Genomic DNA, 15,566 nt, shown 5'->3' on the forward strand with positions numbered 1-15,566 from the left:
ATATACTGTATATTTTTTACATGTGGGTTTCAAGTCATTGCATTGACACAAAAAGCAATGTGTTATTTTCTGCAGATTCACTTGAAACTAACCACATCTGACTAAAATGATATTTACAGCATATATCCATATCTGTCTGAATATATGGCAAATGGCTGCTTTTTTATATAGCGCTATAAGTGCTTTACAATTTGTTACTCACATTTTACCCATTCACTCACACATTCACACACAGACGGTGGAGGCAACCATGCAAGGTGCCAACCTGCTCATCGGGAGCAATTAGGGGTTAAGTGTCTTGCTCAAGGACACATCGCCATGCTGCCCGGGAGGAGTGGGAATCTAACTGCTCTATCTATACCTGCATATAATATCCGCAGACTGATCATGGTTTTCTATACCACACATCCTGACACACAGACACTACAAACACCCACGTCCACACACCAGTACATAACTCCACGGACACCAATGATGAAGGACCGCAATGGAAACAATCACCTGTGTATACTATCTATCACCTGTGTATATTAATTATATTGTTATATTGTTTACACTGCCTATTTTTTTTTTTACTTCCCCATTGTACTATAATTTTATGACCTGTATCGTGTCTTCTGCTACCTGTACCTCCCCTCCCCCATGCTGCTATGATGCCTGGATTTCCCCAAGGGGATCAATAATGAAATATCTTATCTTATCTTAAAGTGTTGAAAACATCTAATACTTTAATCACCTGTACATTGTATATTACTATTGCACTTTACTGTTACATTAATGCACTCTGGTTGGATGTCAAACTTATTTTCGTTGTACTGTACTTGTGCTGTATAATGACAATACATTTGAATCTAATCTAATTTTATCTTATCTTATCTTAAAGTGTTGAAAACATCTAATACTTTAATCACCTGTACATTGTATATTACTATTGCACTTTACTGTTACATAATGCACTCTGGTTGGATGCCAAACTTATTTTCGTTGTACTGTACTTGTGCTGTATAATGACAATACATTGTAATCTAATCTAATCTAATCTAAAGTGTATATGTATGTGGGTCAGGTGCGGGTCATGGGACGGGGCGTGGCTCTCACCCCTCTCCTGTCTTGGTGTACGGCTCGTGGCAGGGATTCCTGGGGTAACAGCGGAAACCACCAAAGTAGTTCCAGCACATCTCGTCGTCGCGGCAGTTGTGTCCCGTCTCACACTCATTAATGTCTGCCGACAAGTAAGAGTCACAATGAATTTGCCTTTATCGAGGTCAGAGATCAAGGTCAGTTCTGTATCGTAGTCGGTTCCGCTCGGCGTCACTCATGCACTGTCCTCGCACACGTGCACGCGCACTGAATAAAGACCACAATGTACCTTTAATCCCAATATTTGTCTGACCACACCCCTATCAGCTTACCCATATAAGCAGGGGTGGGGCCACCCACTCACCTCCTTTCTCGCTTTCACCACAAGGAAGTGCCTCGGTAGATCCCCACTTGACGTGATGTGATGGTAGGAGTAGAGTTGGAAAACGAGATACGTTGACATCATATCTTTATTTTCTCTCTCACTATATTCGAGAAAATACGGCGATATTGTCTTCGTACTGGAGTGTCTGGAAGATGATGATCATTCTAAAAATCCTCCACCGGTTTTCGTATAGGGAGTTCGCGCCGCTACATGCTTTACGACTGCAGTCCTTGCTGTGTGCTGGTTGCGGTAAAGGCACAGCTGGACTGTAGGACGCGCCGCTGTTGTGAGAAGCGGTGGGTTCCAGGTTTGGTGAGTTATGTTTTTGCTGGCGAGCTCCACTTGTCTGTTAGTGCTATGGGGGCTAGTTGACAATGTTTATGAAAACCAGCCCCAGACTAGGGTATTTTGTTCAGCCTCTTAGGCGACGGCGGAAGACCTTGGTCTGAAGCCCATTATAATTAACTAGTGGGCCACGACCAATAACACTGGTGATCCCTGTGTTTTCTGGACGAGTGGTTGTTTCTCTGTCCCCGTGAGGCCCCTTCTTTCATAATACAAATGAGAGTATTCCCTCACAAGGAAATATGGGCATGGATGTTCGTTAGCGGAAGATCTGTGTTCAAGTCAGCTACAGGCCAGTTGGGTATTGTGCTGGCTCCGTCGGGTGTTGGTAAAATCACCGTTGTAAAACTGTGTTAACATCTTGTTTCTCTTCTCTCTTAAACAGTGAGGAGGGTTTCAGAACGGCGGCCTGTCTGAGTGATTGTTATATCATTGTGTACAAGTTCAGGTGATAGCTGCTTAGCTTACGTGCTAGTGGTGGCCTACTGTTAGCCAGTCAGCTGTTAGCTGCGGCGCTAGCCTGTTGTGATCACTAGGCTAGGAAACGTTAGCTTGCGTGCTAGTTATGGCCTACCTAGGCTAGGCTAGGAAACGTTAGCTTGCTGCTATCGGCCGAGTGCGGCCGTTAGCTTAATGCTACACTGTTGAATGTGCTTTGATTATAACATGTTTTAAACACTCTTGACTACGACGTCATCTTTGACAGAGGATGTTCGTCGAACCTGCCCTGAGCCAGGACGGCAAGGACTGCGTCAACAAGGGGGACCGTAGCGACGGGATGGAGCGGCGACGCTGCCCAGGTCGACAACACAGAACGGCTGTGTTTACTACGGTGCCTTGTTAGAGGCTGCAGTTTCGCTTGATCTGCGCTCAAGGTAGGCAAGGTCTGACCAGACCTTGAGCACGTCTTCTTGCTTTCCCTTCTAAATGTTTTGTAAATAACGATGTTTTCCAAAACGAGTGTTGCTGCACTACATTTAGGATACGATGCGAGTTATGTGTGAATTGTCTTGTCACTGGTATTTAGCTTCTCCATGCAAATCGGGTTGTTTGTTACAGATGTGAAAATGATCTGGTTTGTTGTGTTGAGAAACATCATGTGTGTTTATGTACTGTGTACTCACAACTAAGGGGGTTAAACTAACCTATAAAGCTATGCTTAGTGACATATGAGTAAAGAATGATTCTTTTCTCAGCCTGTAATGACAATGAACAGTGTGTTCACATATTAACAGGTTTACCTGTTCAACTGGCCGTATTAAGGGTAAAGTAGGAGGGTTGTGTTTTTCCCCCCGGTTCCCTGGGGACTTCTTCATCCTCCTCTCAGACATGTTGTTACACTACATTGTGTCACTGTGTGGTAGGGATACGATGTAACCCTTAACTTGATTGCTGAGGTTGTGCTAAAAACTGCTTGAGAAACTTTATTTTCCTAAAAGAAAAAATTGTTTGGTCGCTTCTCGTGTGTGCTTAGCAAGGCCTGTGGCCGATACTAATCGAGGATTATGTATTCTCTCATTATGAAAAACGGCGTTCCTCTGTAGAGTGTTTTTGTCATTTTTTGTAGGTGATGATGGGTTGTGTGTGTCATGTGACCTACAACTGGGTTGGGCTGGCCACAGAAGCACATGTGTAAGTTTGGTACCGGGGCTCTTGGAGAGCCCTCTCTGTTCTGTGTTTTTTCCTTAGTAAAAATCAGATGGCAGGTTAGCACATGCGCTGTGTGAAGCTGTTAGACGCTTCATGGAGCTGACTATGACTGTGTCATACTCTCTTTTTGTCATTACATCGTATCATGGGTGTGGGGTCGTAAAGGGGTGAACTGGTAACCTTTCCTCCCCCTTGTTTCTGTTGGTCAGGGGTAAACCCACCTGTCCTTCAAGGTTCCTGTCACGTTGCGGTTCGGCAAGTTACAGGGTGAGGGGGGGGGGTGGGGGGAGTTTCCTGGTCCCACGCCCTGGAATATTGGGCGTGTGCACCGCAGAAATTCCCCCGCCATAGAGTACGTCACGGTGCGCGTCTCTGTTGGTAGGACTTCCGTGTGCTGTTCAGGTCCATATGATGGATCTGTTTAAAACGGGGGGTGGTCAGGGCTCCTCCTCACAAAGCTCCTATTCGGGCCTTCTGTGAGTTGGGACTCTCCTTCCATGTGAGGGAGCCTCCTAAGAGTACAGAGCCTCCTCCTCAGATTGATAAGGTGAGTGGAACCTCAAGAAGGAGTCCTACTCTATTGTGTGTGTATTCGATTCAATTCGATTATTGAGTGTGTATGGGTTCAGTGCCTCCTCCCCGGAGAGCCCTAAAACCAAACTTTTACATGGCTCAAGGTGCAATATATTCTTTTCAATCTGTACAGCTCGCGTGGGAAGTCTCTCTGGGGATTTCCGTCTCCTCTCTATGGGAGGGTGGTGGAATGTAAAAATGTAAAAAAAAATTACCCCCGGCCGTGTAGACTGGGATACATACTGTTGGTGCTTCCTTCTTTTCTTTTAAAAAGAGTTGGAGTTAGGAAGTATCACACCCCTCTTGTCGTTCCCCTGGGCGCCTTGGGGATTCAATGACAGGTCTAAATAGCCTGTTCATTGATGTGGTTGTGTCCCGACGCACGCATAGTGCTAGCTCGGGGTGTTCTGTAATCAGGCGACTGACTGGCATGCCTTGGTTGCTTGGGGTTAAAACGGCGTTTTTATAAAGCAACTGGGATGGAGGTTTTTTCCTCTTCCGACGACCTGTTTTGGTTGTCGACGGATTCTCGTTCATATCTGGGGGATGATGACGGAATGGATCTGAACATATGTAGAGGGGTCTCACGCCCTGGGGGTGGGCCACCGGGCGCGGTTCGCCCCGAACGTCTGGGTGGCGCCTTCTTTTCATGTTTAAGATCAACACGCATATCTGCCCCTTCTCCTGGAGTAGGCATGTCGGCGTGGTTAGGGCACGGGACTGGTTCTGGTCACGCTGGTCCGGATCAGTTGAACCCATTGTCCGCCGGGGATGCAGATCTGCTGTTCTGGTACCCTGAGGGACTTGGGCTTTTTTCAGGGGGAAAAATGCCAGGTCGGTCCGGGTGTCACAGGGTTAAGCGCTATGGAGACCCTGGTTGGGTAAATTTTTTACTCAGCACTGTCGTAATGGCTTACGGCCATGCCAACCTGTACACGCTCGATCTCGTCAGATCTCGGCCGCTACACAGGTTGGTCCTGGTTAGTACTTGGTTGGGAGACCGCCTGGGAATACCAAGTACGGTGTGCTTGGGGCTGGTTCTCCATTATTTTTCGCTCCTCTCTCAAGCATGGCGAAGAGGGGCCTGTTGGGGTGGTCTTTGACCTCCTCTGGTGACCCTGTGCTTCCCGTATCGCCGGGCCCGGTCCGAAGTAATGTTTCGTCGACCCGTAGGCCTGGGTTAACCCTTTTTTGAAAACTGAAACACTTGTACTGCGGTATAGCCGTTGTATACCTGCAGGTGTGTTTTGGAGTTTTTTCTTGAGGGGTTATAGGAACAACCACCGCATTGGGTAAAACCAAGGTGGTTGATTCCCTGGTGTGTTGGAGCAGTGTCAACTCCCGGGTTCACCGGTTGAGGGTGCCCCTGCACGTTCATGACATCTGCCAATCGTGTCAGCCTTCTCTGCCTCAACCCCTCTGGGTGGGTTTTTTTTTTAAATGGAGGCTTGGTCATGCAACAATGCCAGCATACGCCCCTTCCGCCGGGGCGGCTGTGTTCAGCTGTCCCCTCTGGTGCCTGTCTCGTCCGCAGTCTCCAGGCTAGGGTTAACAGCCTGTTGCCTGGTTTTTCCCCGGTGTTGCTTCCGTTGGTTAACCTTTTTTGTGTGCTTACGGCCATGCTGACTGCCTGTTCTGCAGGGTCAGTGTGCCAGGCGGTGTACTATTGGGGGGACAGGGCCCGCTCGGCTGAGGGGCCTTTGTCCGAATACGCTGGCGATGTGGGGGGCGGGGTCACTAAGTGCCCACCTGGTGGGGTCTTGATGCTGGCATCATGGACTTCTCCGGGCCCCCATTCCAGGGGGTCCAGTCCTTTTGGTGGGTCTGGGCCTTCCTTCGCGCTCCGCTGCTACGGCCTTGCCACGGGGTTGGGTTTGCCCTTGACCCCGTGATTCTGGGGGCAGTAACGAGGTTGTTCCCTCCGTTCGTTCCCGGGTGGCATGCGGGTTGTGCGTGTGTGTAGTCGTGGGGTCAGGCCACGGTCTGCTCACCCTGTGCGTTTGAGTTGCTTGAGTGCCTCTTCGCACGGTCGGGTCCGTCGCCCTCCCGGGAAACCTCCATTAGGGGGGGTGCCCTCCATTAGGGAGGGTCGGGGGGGCTCGGCCCTCCCTGTTCTGATGGTTGTGGGGGGCCTTCAGCGGGGTGTATTTGTCGGCCGGTGGCTCCGCTCGGCCTCCCTATGTGCATGAGTGACGCCGAGCGGAACCGACTACGATACAGAACGTTAGGTTATGACTATAACCAAGTTCTGTTAGGAGTGGTGACGCTCGGCGTCCGACGCCGCTGCAGCCCTTGATCTCGCCTTGTGGTGAAAGCTTGGGAAGGAGGCGAGTGGGTGGCCCCACCCCTGCTTATATGGGTAAGCTGATAGGGGTGTGGTCAGACAAATATTGGGATTAAAGGTGGTCTTTATTCAGTGCGCGTGCACGTGTGCGAGGACAGTGCATGAGTGACGCCGAGCGTCACCACTACTAACAGAACTTGGTTATAGTCATAACCTAACGATTTATTTATAGAGCATGTTTAAAAACAACCGAGGTCGACCAAAGTGCTGCACAGTGCAAAGTACAAAAGTAATGAAAATACATTACTAATAGAAATACAACACAATATGCATAATTTACACAAACAGAAATAGTACTGCAAACAGTACTACACATATAACAATAAAATAACAGAAAAATACAATGTAAAATGCATAGTCAGAATAGAAGCACAGATGTACGGCTCAACCTGTTGAAAAGCCAGTGAGAAGAGTCTTTAACAAGGACTTAAACATCACTAGGGTTGGAGCAGATCTAATATGTAAAGGTGGCTGTTCCACAGCTTGGGGGCAGATCTAATATGTAAGGGTGGCTGTTCCACAGCTTGGGGGCAGATCTAATATGTAAAGGTAACTGTTCCACAGCTTGGGGGCAGATCTAATATGTAAAGGTAAGCTGTTCCACAGCTTGGGGGCAGATCTAATATGTAAAGGTAACTGTTCCACAGCTTGGGGGCAGATCTAATATGTAAAGGTTATTGTTCCACAGCTTGAAGGCAGATCTAATGTAAAGGTAACTGTTCCACAGCTTGGGGGCAGATCTGATATGTAAAGGTGAACTGTTCCACAGTCGATTACATATTCAATATAATGTGGTGAAAATAACACATTGTTTATCAAAGGTACCAATGCTTCTGTGGTGAGAGATCAATGGGGGGAAAAGGACAATGATAGCTTTTCCAGTTTGTAAGAACACAGAATGTGATGGAGTTCATTATAATTGTTTAAGATGATATAATTGTTTAAGGTGACACAGATCTACCAATCAATGTGTTAGCTGATATTAATAGCCATTATTACATGGCGTTTTCACATTCGCCGAAATGCTTGCTTGTGATTGGTCAATAGCCCCCCGACAGCGGTCATTATTTTTCAATAATGACCGCTGTTTTTTCAATAATGACCGCAGAGCGCAGCTGTTCGCAATCAAGCCCACTGACACACACTGTTTCAGTGCAATTAGACACTGCCGGTGGTCTGCTGCCGGCGATGACAGGGGGCGGAGCGACGAGCGGAGCCAGAACACAGCGGAGGCTGCCCGCGATAATAATAATCACTTTATTTGGGCTGACAGAGCCACAGAACAACTGCGATTTGTCAAATGAATTAGGTATATTGTTAGTAAGTTAGCCATGTAATAAGCGGGATAATGTATAGCTTTACTCGGTCATTGTCGCAAAATAATTGACCTTCACTGACGTTTAAAACACCTCGCCGAAGCGGCTCGGTATTTTAAACTACGTGTCGGTCAATTATTTTGCGACAATGACCTCGTAGCTATACATTATCCCTTACATATAAGCCTTTTACCAATATATTGTTATTGGCAAAAGTGCCATCGATAACTGAGAGAATTCCTTGCAATAGCAAAATAAATGCAAAATCCTGTGGCACATTAAAACAGTGTTCCATGGTTTTCTTCTAATAGAACATGCCTATTCTATATCGGTTAGCATAAAGGTCAGGTGTCTGTATGTACAGCATCACAATGAGTGACCACTAACTGTCCATAAACTGTAAGTTCAGTTTCTTAACAACTACACCGGAGACCTATTCTATTATAAGTTCATAGACAGTGAGTTTTCAGTAGAAGCCGCCCATTATGGTGTCGTACATGAGATACCTGGCTTTTAGGGAGTCCCTATTCTCCTATATTTGTTTGAAAAACATGTTCATATCACGTTGTTTGTTAAGCATGAAATAATAACAGATGAAAATGTGGAAGTGGAAGTTACAGTCTTGTTAGCATGGACGAAACCATCCAGATCCACAAAGCTACCTGAACATGTAGGTGCAGCAAGGCAGTGTTCAATGGCAACATTGAATAGTGTGGGAGATAAGACCCACTTCCCCCCTCCCTTTGATGATCTCCCTCTACCCATCTTTCCTTCCTACCCCCTGGTGTCTTAGGCAGCTAACCACCTCGTTGAGAGTCATCCAGCCTAACTCTGACTATTTTGTATTGATACTTTGATTGAGTTAATAAACCGTATTAACCAGGTCTCTTTTGACTGAGTAAGTTATTCAGCTTCGGCTATTTTCCACCACAATTGCAGACTAATAGCAGGTGCTGTCCAGAACCACAAGCCTGTAAACTGTTACGGTTACTTTTCATGTAGCCCAACGCTTCACAACCATGGAACGTACACAAGCCAAACAAGGTGTCAGTAATCTGTAATAGTAATCTGTAATAGAATACATGCCCTTGACCTGGCATACCGTGCAGCGAGGGGGAATGGCTCCCTCCTACCTCCGGTCTCTGGTCTCTAACTACACACCCTCAAGACCCCTCCGCTCTACATCTTCTGGCTGCCTCAGACCCACTCCTATCCGAGCTCCTGGGGGGTCATTAAAGAGTAACAGGCTATTATTCTCTGTCCTCGCTCCACAATGGTGGAATGAACTTCAGCTGTCAGACAGCTGAAACCCACAAGATTTACGAAAAACACACACAAAGAAATACTAACCTTCGTACTGTACGTATCATTAGACAGGGAGGATGGCCTATAGAGTTTTATCATTAGACAGAGAGGAGGGTATATCATTTTGGATGTTCTTTATTTGATGTTATTCTATTTCCGCAATGTTGCTAACACTTGAAATAGTTTTCCATTGCAGATTTCAATGACGTGACACTTGCTTTGAGAGTTTCCATCCTTCTTTGCAGATGTGCTACTGTCATATTGATGACTGCGACTATACCTAATTCATGGTGTGCATCTATTGCCACAAGGTGGCATCCAGATACATGTTCTGGGCTGCACCTGCTATTACAGTAATGCCTTGTCTCCATTAACTATGTTCAGCCTGGCTGGGGCTATAGCCATGGCCAGGATTTGTACGGTATGGTCGGGTTTGTGTCTCCATTAGCTATGTTCAGCCTGGCTGGGGCTAGCCATTCTCCACTTGCACAACCTGAAAGTAGGCACTTCCGGCTGACTTCCGGTTGCGAATGGTACTTCCTGTCCCATCCAAATACATTGGTTTTAGCTACTTTTCTCCCGTTATTTAAACAACTTTGTCGTCACAGAGAGGCAATGAAACGTTTGTATTATTATAGTATAGAATGTATTTAATAAGCAAACGTTTGTCAGCAGGGTTTTTGGGCTGTATTTCATGTAAAAACGTTCACTGTTAGTTTACTTGCTCACGCTAATTAAGGCTAATGCTGGCTAACAGAAGCTAGCGCAAGAAACGACGCCGCAAAGTATTGTTTATAGTGCATTTCTTGCCACCTTATAGCATTTGTACATTTGTATGACAGTCTATAATGCTCCCGTGAGGTTTTTCCGGACGTTTTGGTAATGATTTTCACTATAAAATCATATTTCTAAATGACAGGAAGTTGATAAACTGTCCGGGATAGCTTTGAGCTAACGATCTTTTCCATTCTAAACGTAACGTTAGTTGTTCAAAACATTACCTGTCTATATAATTTGTTCCTCAACGTTATATAGACAGGTAATGTTTTGTAAACTAACTGCAGCCTGCTACAGTTAGAAGCTAACGTTAGCCAGCAAGCTGCAGCCTGCTACAGTTAGAAGCTAACGTTAGCTAGCAAGCTGCAGCCTGCTACAGTTAGAAGCTAACGTTAGCCAGCAAGCTTCTAAACGTAACGTTAGTTGTTCAAAACATTACCCATCTATATAATCTTTTCCTCAACATTAGCTTCTAACTGTAGCAGGCTGCAGCTTGCTGGCTAACGTTAGCTTCTAACTGTAGCAGGCTGCAGCTTGCTGGCTAACATTAGCTTCTAACTGTAGCAGGCTGCAGCTTGCTGGCTAACGTTAGCTTCTAACTGTAGCAGGCTGCAGTTAGTTTACAAAACATTACCTGTCTATATAACATTGAGGAACAAATTATATAGACAGGTAATGTTTTGAACAACTAACGTTACGTTTAGAATGGAAAAGATCGTTAGCTCAAAGCTATCCCGGACAGTTTATCAACTTCCTGTCATTTAGAAATATGATTTTATAGTGAAAATCATTACCAAAACGTCCGGAAAAACCTCACGGGAGCATTATAGACTGTCATACAAATGTACAAATGCTATAAGGTGGCAAGAAATGCACTATAAACAATACTTTGCGGCGTCGTTTCTTGCGCTAGCTTCTGTTAGCCAGCATTAGCCTTAATTAGCGTGAGCAAGTAAACTAACAGTGAACGTTTTTACATGAAATGCAGCCCAAAAACCCTGCTGACAAACGTTTGCTTATTAAATACATTCTATACTATAATAATACAAACGTTTCATTGCCTCTCTGTGACGACAAAGTTGTTTAAATAACGGGAGAATAGTAGCTAAAACCAATGTATTTGGATGGGACAGGAAGTACCATTCGCAACCGGAAGTCAGCCGGAAGTGCCTACTTTCAGGTTGTGCAAGTGGAGAATAGCCAGGTTTGGTACAGTATGGTCGGGTTTGCGTCTCCATTGCATTTCTCGTAAACACTCCGGTTGCTAGGTAACCTTTCAAAACTGTGGTACACAACAACTGTGGTACACAAGCTAAACCATGATGATACAGCGGATCCAGGCGGCTTTGGCCAGGTTGTGAAAGGTGGCCATCTCACCTGGGGACAGACAATGGAGACGCTCACTGTGGGCCAGACAGGCCACAGCACGGCTAAACCCTGGCCCGTGGAGACAAGGCCACAGCACGGCTAAACCCTGGCTAGTGGAGACAAGGCCACAGCACGGCTAAACCCTGGCTAGTGGAGACAAGTCCACAGCACGGCTAACTCCCTGGCTAGTGGAGACCAGACAGGCCACAGCACGGCTAAACCATGGCTAGTGGAGACGAGGCCACAGCACGGCTAACTCCCTGGCTAGTGGAGACCAGACAGGCCACAGCACGGCTAAACCATGGCTAGTGGAGACAAGGCCACAGCACGGCTAAACCCTTGCTAGTGGAGACGAGGCCACAGCATGGCTAAACCCTGGCTAGTGGACACAATGCCACAGCATGGCTAAACCCTGGCTAGTGGAAACAAGGCCACAGCACGGCTAAACCCTTTCTAGTGGAGACGAGGCCACAGCACGGCTAAACCCTGGCTAGTGGAGACAAGGCCACAGCACGGCTAAACCCTGGCCAGTGGAGACAAGGCCACAGCACGGCTAAACTCTGGCCAGTGGAGACGAGGCATGAGTCTGCTGTTGCCCCCTTTCTCATTGAACCCTGCCTACACACGCAGTACAGGTACACTGTGATTCTGGGTGGTTTCTTGCTTGTCTATAAAGGAAAAAGTATATAGGCATATATATCTGTTATCGGAAATGTAGGCTCCCACATATTCAAATTGCTATAGGGCTGTGCGATATGGATGAAATCTTCTAACACAAAATGGGTAATTTCATATCTCAATAACGATATATATCAAATATAGTACCTTTTCTGTAAATTCAATGAAAATAACCACATGCCTCATGACTGCTTTTTGATAATCCTGTGAATTAAATACAAATGAAGGCACTTTTTCTTTTCTCCTTTATTTGGAATTATTTGTTATTTAAGCCCACGTGCAGGGTCTGAATGAATACTGCTGTAAAGCAGGGTCTGAATGAATACTGCCGTAAAGCAGGGTCTGAATGAATACTGCCGTGAAGCAGTTACGCAGCAATGGTGATAGAAACGATAAAGGAAAATCTGTCTCCCTACCTGCGCAAGCTGCTGCGCTAAAAAAGTACAACGGGGCTCTATGGAGAAACCATGACAATCCCCTGACTAAAAGTTGTTTCAAACAACTTTTTGGTCATTTTGCCAAATCACCATGGCTGTGAGTGTGAGTCTTTCACCTTTTACATATCTAACTTTGGCATGGATCGATTGTTTAGATCGCTAGCATGGCTAACAAATGCAAATATATTGTAGTCTGCACCGTTGTTCTGACCAGGATTACGTTCTTTTTGCCCACTTGATGCGCGCACACCAGACCCGGCGGCATGGGTAGGCATTAGGGGTCCGGGCCCGCCCACTGAGTCAGCTGTGCCCGCCCTGGTGATAAAAAAAAGAAATATATATATATACTTATTTTTATTTTTATTTTTTTTATAGTCGACGTCGACTATCGGCTAATTTCGGCCAATCAAAGTCGACTATCCAAATCCTTAGTCGGGGACAGCCCTAGTGGGCACAGATGTCAACAACAACACTACTGAAGCTAGCACGGCCCTCTGTGAGAATTCGTTTTCTACCCTCAAGAACGTCTTTACAGAACATCGCCTTAGTATGCTTCATCGACACAAGGCCAATTTAATTCAGTTGGCATTTGAGAAGGACTTAACAAAAAAGTTCAGGAATGAGTGGAGGGGCAGTGTTTTAACGCTTTGAGTGCCAACGACGAGAAATCTCGTTGTTCGCCGCCATGCGTTGAGTGCCAACGACGAGAAATCTCGTTATCTAATCGTTATTGCTTTTATTAGCGATATCCATAAATTTTTCATCAATCCAGCCTCACGTTATCATTGGGACTGTCTCTGACCTCGAAAAGGGAAAATACCGCACCCGTCTCTCCGGATGGTATTGCACCCATTGGATTGGACTCAATAGAAATGCATGGGGGGGGGAGCTCCAGTAGCTCACCGCATATCTCGGCGCTATTTCTGCGTCGGGGAAAACCGTGCTGCGTCACGGATCTGGTGGACACGAGTTCGATTCCCGGACCCGCCGTCATTTATCAGAATGTCTTCCCCTGCTCTATATCCCGTTTCAACCTGTTTCTGTCGGTCATGCTTGACCAGAAAAGCGATAAACGCTAAAAAAGAAAGTTTAAAAAAAAGAAATGCATGGGGGAAAAAATACCCGGATTCCACATTTTACTTCTCGGGCAATGTAACCCGAGACGATTGCATTCATTAGGGACCCTCAGAGCAGCGTGGAATATGTGTTTCGAGGTTGGATCGTTGGATCAATAAACGCGATCGATATTTGGAATGGCGATCAGGAATTAGAATAATCTTTTTGCAGAACATCTGATGTGAGGTAAGGAATTTTACCAGTCTTGGGGTAATCAGATATGTTTTTTTCACATATTTCACAACGTGTCTGTGTGTGTATGTGTGTATATGACGTTAGCGCTGACCAGGTCATAGATAATCGATTTTTCAGCCAGCTTCTCTAGCGTGCATAAGTACACATATACTATCGATAATCTAGCGTTTATTTGAAAACGATTCATAAATCAGCCGGAAAATGACAACGTATTGTGTGTATTCCACTAAAGAGCTATTATCACAGAATCTTTTTTTTTTCTAGAAATGTCCAAAAACGTCCGTTTTTCAAAACGGTATAAAACGGAAATGTACAGATGAAAAAACAATCCGTTTCGTACATGTTGACTGCAAGCAAGTCATTGATAAGCGACGGGCGTATTAGACACATAGCCATAATATAGAAATAGCTCCGCGAAAATCATGAAATATAGGAAAATCAGTCCAAAAAGGCTGGCATTCAAGCGATAAATCGCGCGCCCCCTGCTGGCACTCAATGTGTTAACAAGATTTCACTCTGTCCCAAACGCCGCTTGCCGCTCTACTAATGATGGTGAGTAGCCTGTGGAGGAATTTTGTTTGCTTTTTTATGCACCTTATTTTTGTCAGTTCAGTTCAGTTTGTCAGTGAATTCAGAAGTGTTGAATAAATGGAGACTTTTCAAAGATATAGAATAGAATAGAATATAAATGTATTATCCTGAGGGAAATTTGACACTGCAAATCACTCAATATTAAACATTTAGACAGAACAAGTCACGAATAAGAATAACAAAACAAATGGCCTAAGAATAGAATAAAATAAAATAGAATAAAAATTGAATAAAAGATACAGTAAATACAGTAAAAATATATATACTGAAGTCTACAGTAGGTGTAATATTGCAGAGTGCTGTTTAAAAAGTAAGAGTCCAGGAAGATGGTAACTGTCACTCTGTGCTCAGTGATGCAGTGAGGCACAGTGATGCATTGTATAGTCTGATGGCTGTCGGAATGAAGGACTTCCTGTGCCGTTCAGTGCTGCATTATAGTGTGAGCCTGGCACTGAACCTGCTCCTCCTGTCCGCCAAGTCTGTGTATAGTGGGTGGGAGGGGTTTTCCCTGATGGCCTGGAGCTTAGCAAGGTACCTCCTCTCCGCCACCCTCGCTAGAGTCCAGCTCCACCCCAACCACGCTACTGGCCTTCCTGACCAGCTTATCCAGCCTGTTTGTGTCCCCTGCTCTCAGTCCACTGCCCCAGCAGGTCTGTTATATATATCCGTTCAGTCTGTTTTTGTATAAGTGAATGTTCTTAAGAGAGAGAGAAATTCGATTTTTCAATTGCCTCTCTGCTGTTTAGTTCAGCACCGTGGGCAGTGCCAAGCAAGCCACAGCGCCGCTGTCCCAGCTGAAACGTATAAAAGGGAACCTGTGTTGAAAAACCATTGTGCCCCCCCGAGAACATTTTATGCCCCCCCACTAATTTGTTTCTGCAGCCTGGGCTGGCGCACACACTGAGTCTGGCGTATACAGCGAACAGGTCTATTGTACTGTCCTAGTCTAGCCCTAGTAGACAGGAAGCCCGGTACCTTGGCACATCCTCGTTCCTTGGAGCTGGTATCCCTCTGGGCAAGCGCAGACGTAGCCTCCTGGCTGGTTCACACATTGCCACTGACACATGTAGCTGGAGAAGGCACACTCGTCGATATCTGCAGTGGTGGAAGAAGTACACAGTTCCTTTACTTCAGTAAAGGTAGAAATACCCAGATAAACAAGTACTCCGGGTAAAAGTCCTCCATTCAAATTCTACTTAAGTAGAAGTAGAGAAGTATTTGTTATTGATTTTACTTAAGTCAAGTCAAGTCAAGTCAAGAGTTTTAATTGTCACGGCATACAGGTATACAATGAAATGCGGGTGGTCTTGCCCGCAACGATGTGCAATACAGTGGTACATATAATAGAATCAAAAGAAGAAAACAACATTGTGCAGTAACAGGTAGCAGGTAACATGGAGTGACAT

General features: G+C 45.6%; 1 protein-coding gene across 1 annotated transcript in view; it reads right to left on the reverse strand.

Annotated features, from left to right (window-relative positions):
• The window catches only part of LOC311231314 (EGF-containing fibulin-like extracellular matrix protein 1), a 274,116-nt gene that overhangs the window by 50,938 nt on the left and 207,612 nt on the right, over positions 1–15,566 (reverse strand). The window contains exons 6-7 of the mRNA XM_084317859.1: positions 15,136–15,255; positions 1,099–1,222 (exon numbers count right to left, since the gene is read on the reverse strand). Of these exons, the coding sequence (XP_084173985.1) occupies positions 1,099–1,222; positions 15,136–15,255 (244 nt within the window). The remainder of the gene's footprint in view (positions 1–1,098; positions 1,223–15,135; positions 15,256–15,566) is intronic.

The sequence above is a fragment of the Notolepis coatsorum genome (genome assembly GCF_963971535.1).
Source record: "Notolepis coatsorum genome assembly, chromosome: 7".
Classification (NCBI taxonomy): domain Eukaryota; kingdom Metazoa; phylum Chordata; class Actinopteri; order Aulopiformes; family Paralepididae; genus Notolepis; species Notolepis coatsorum.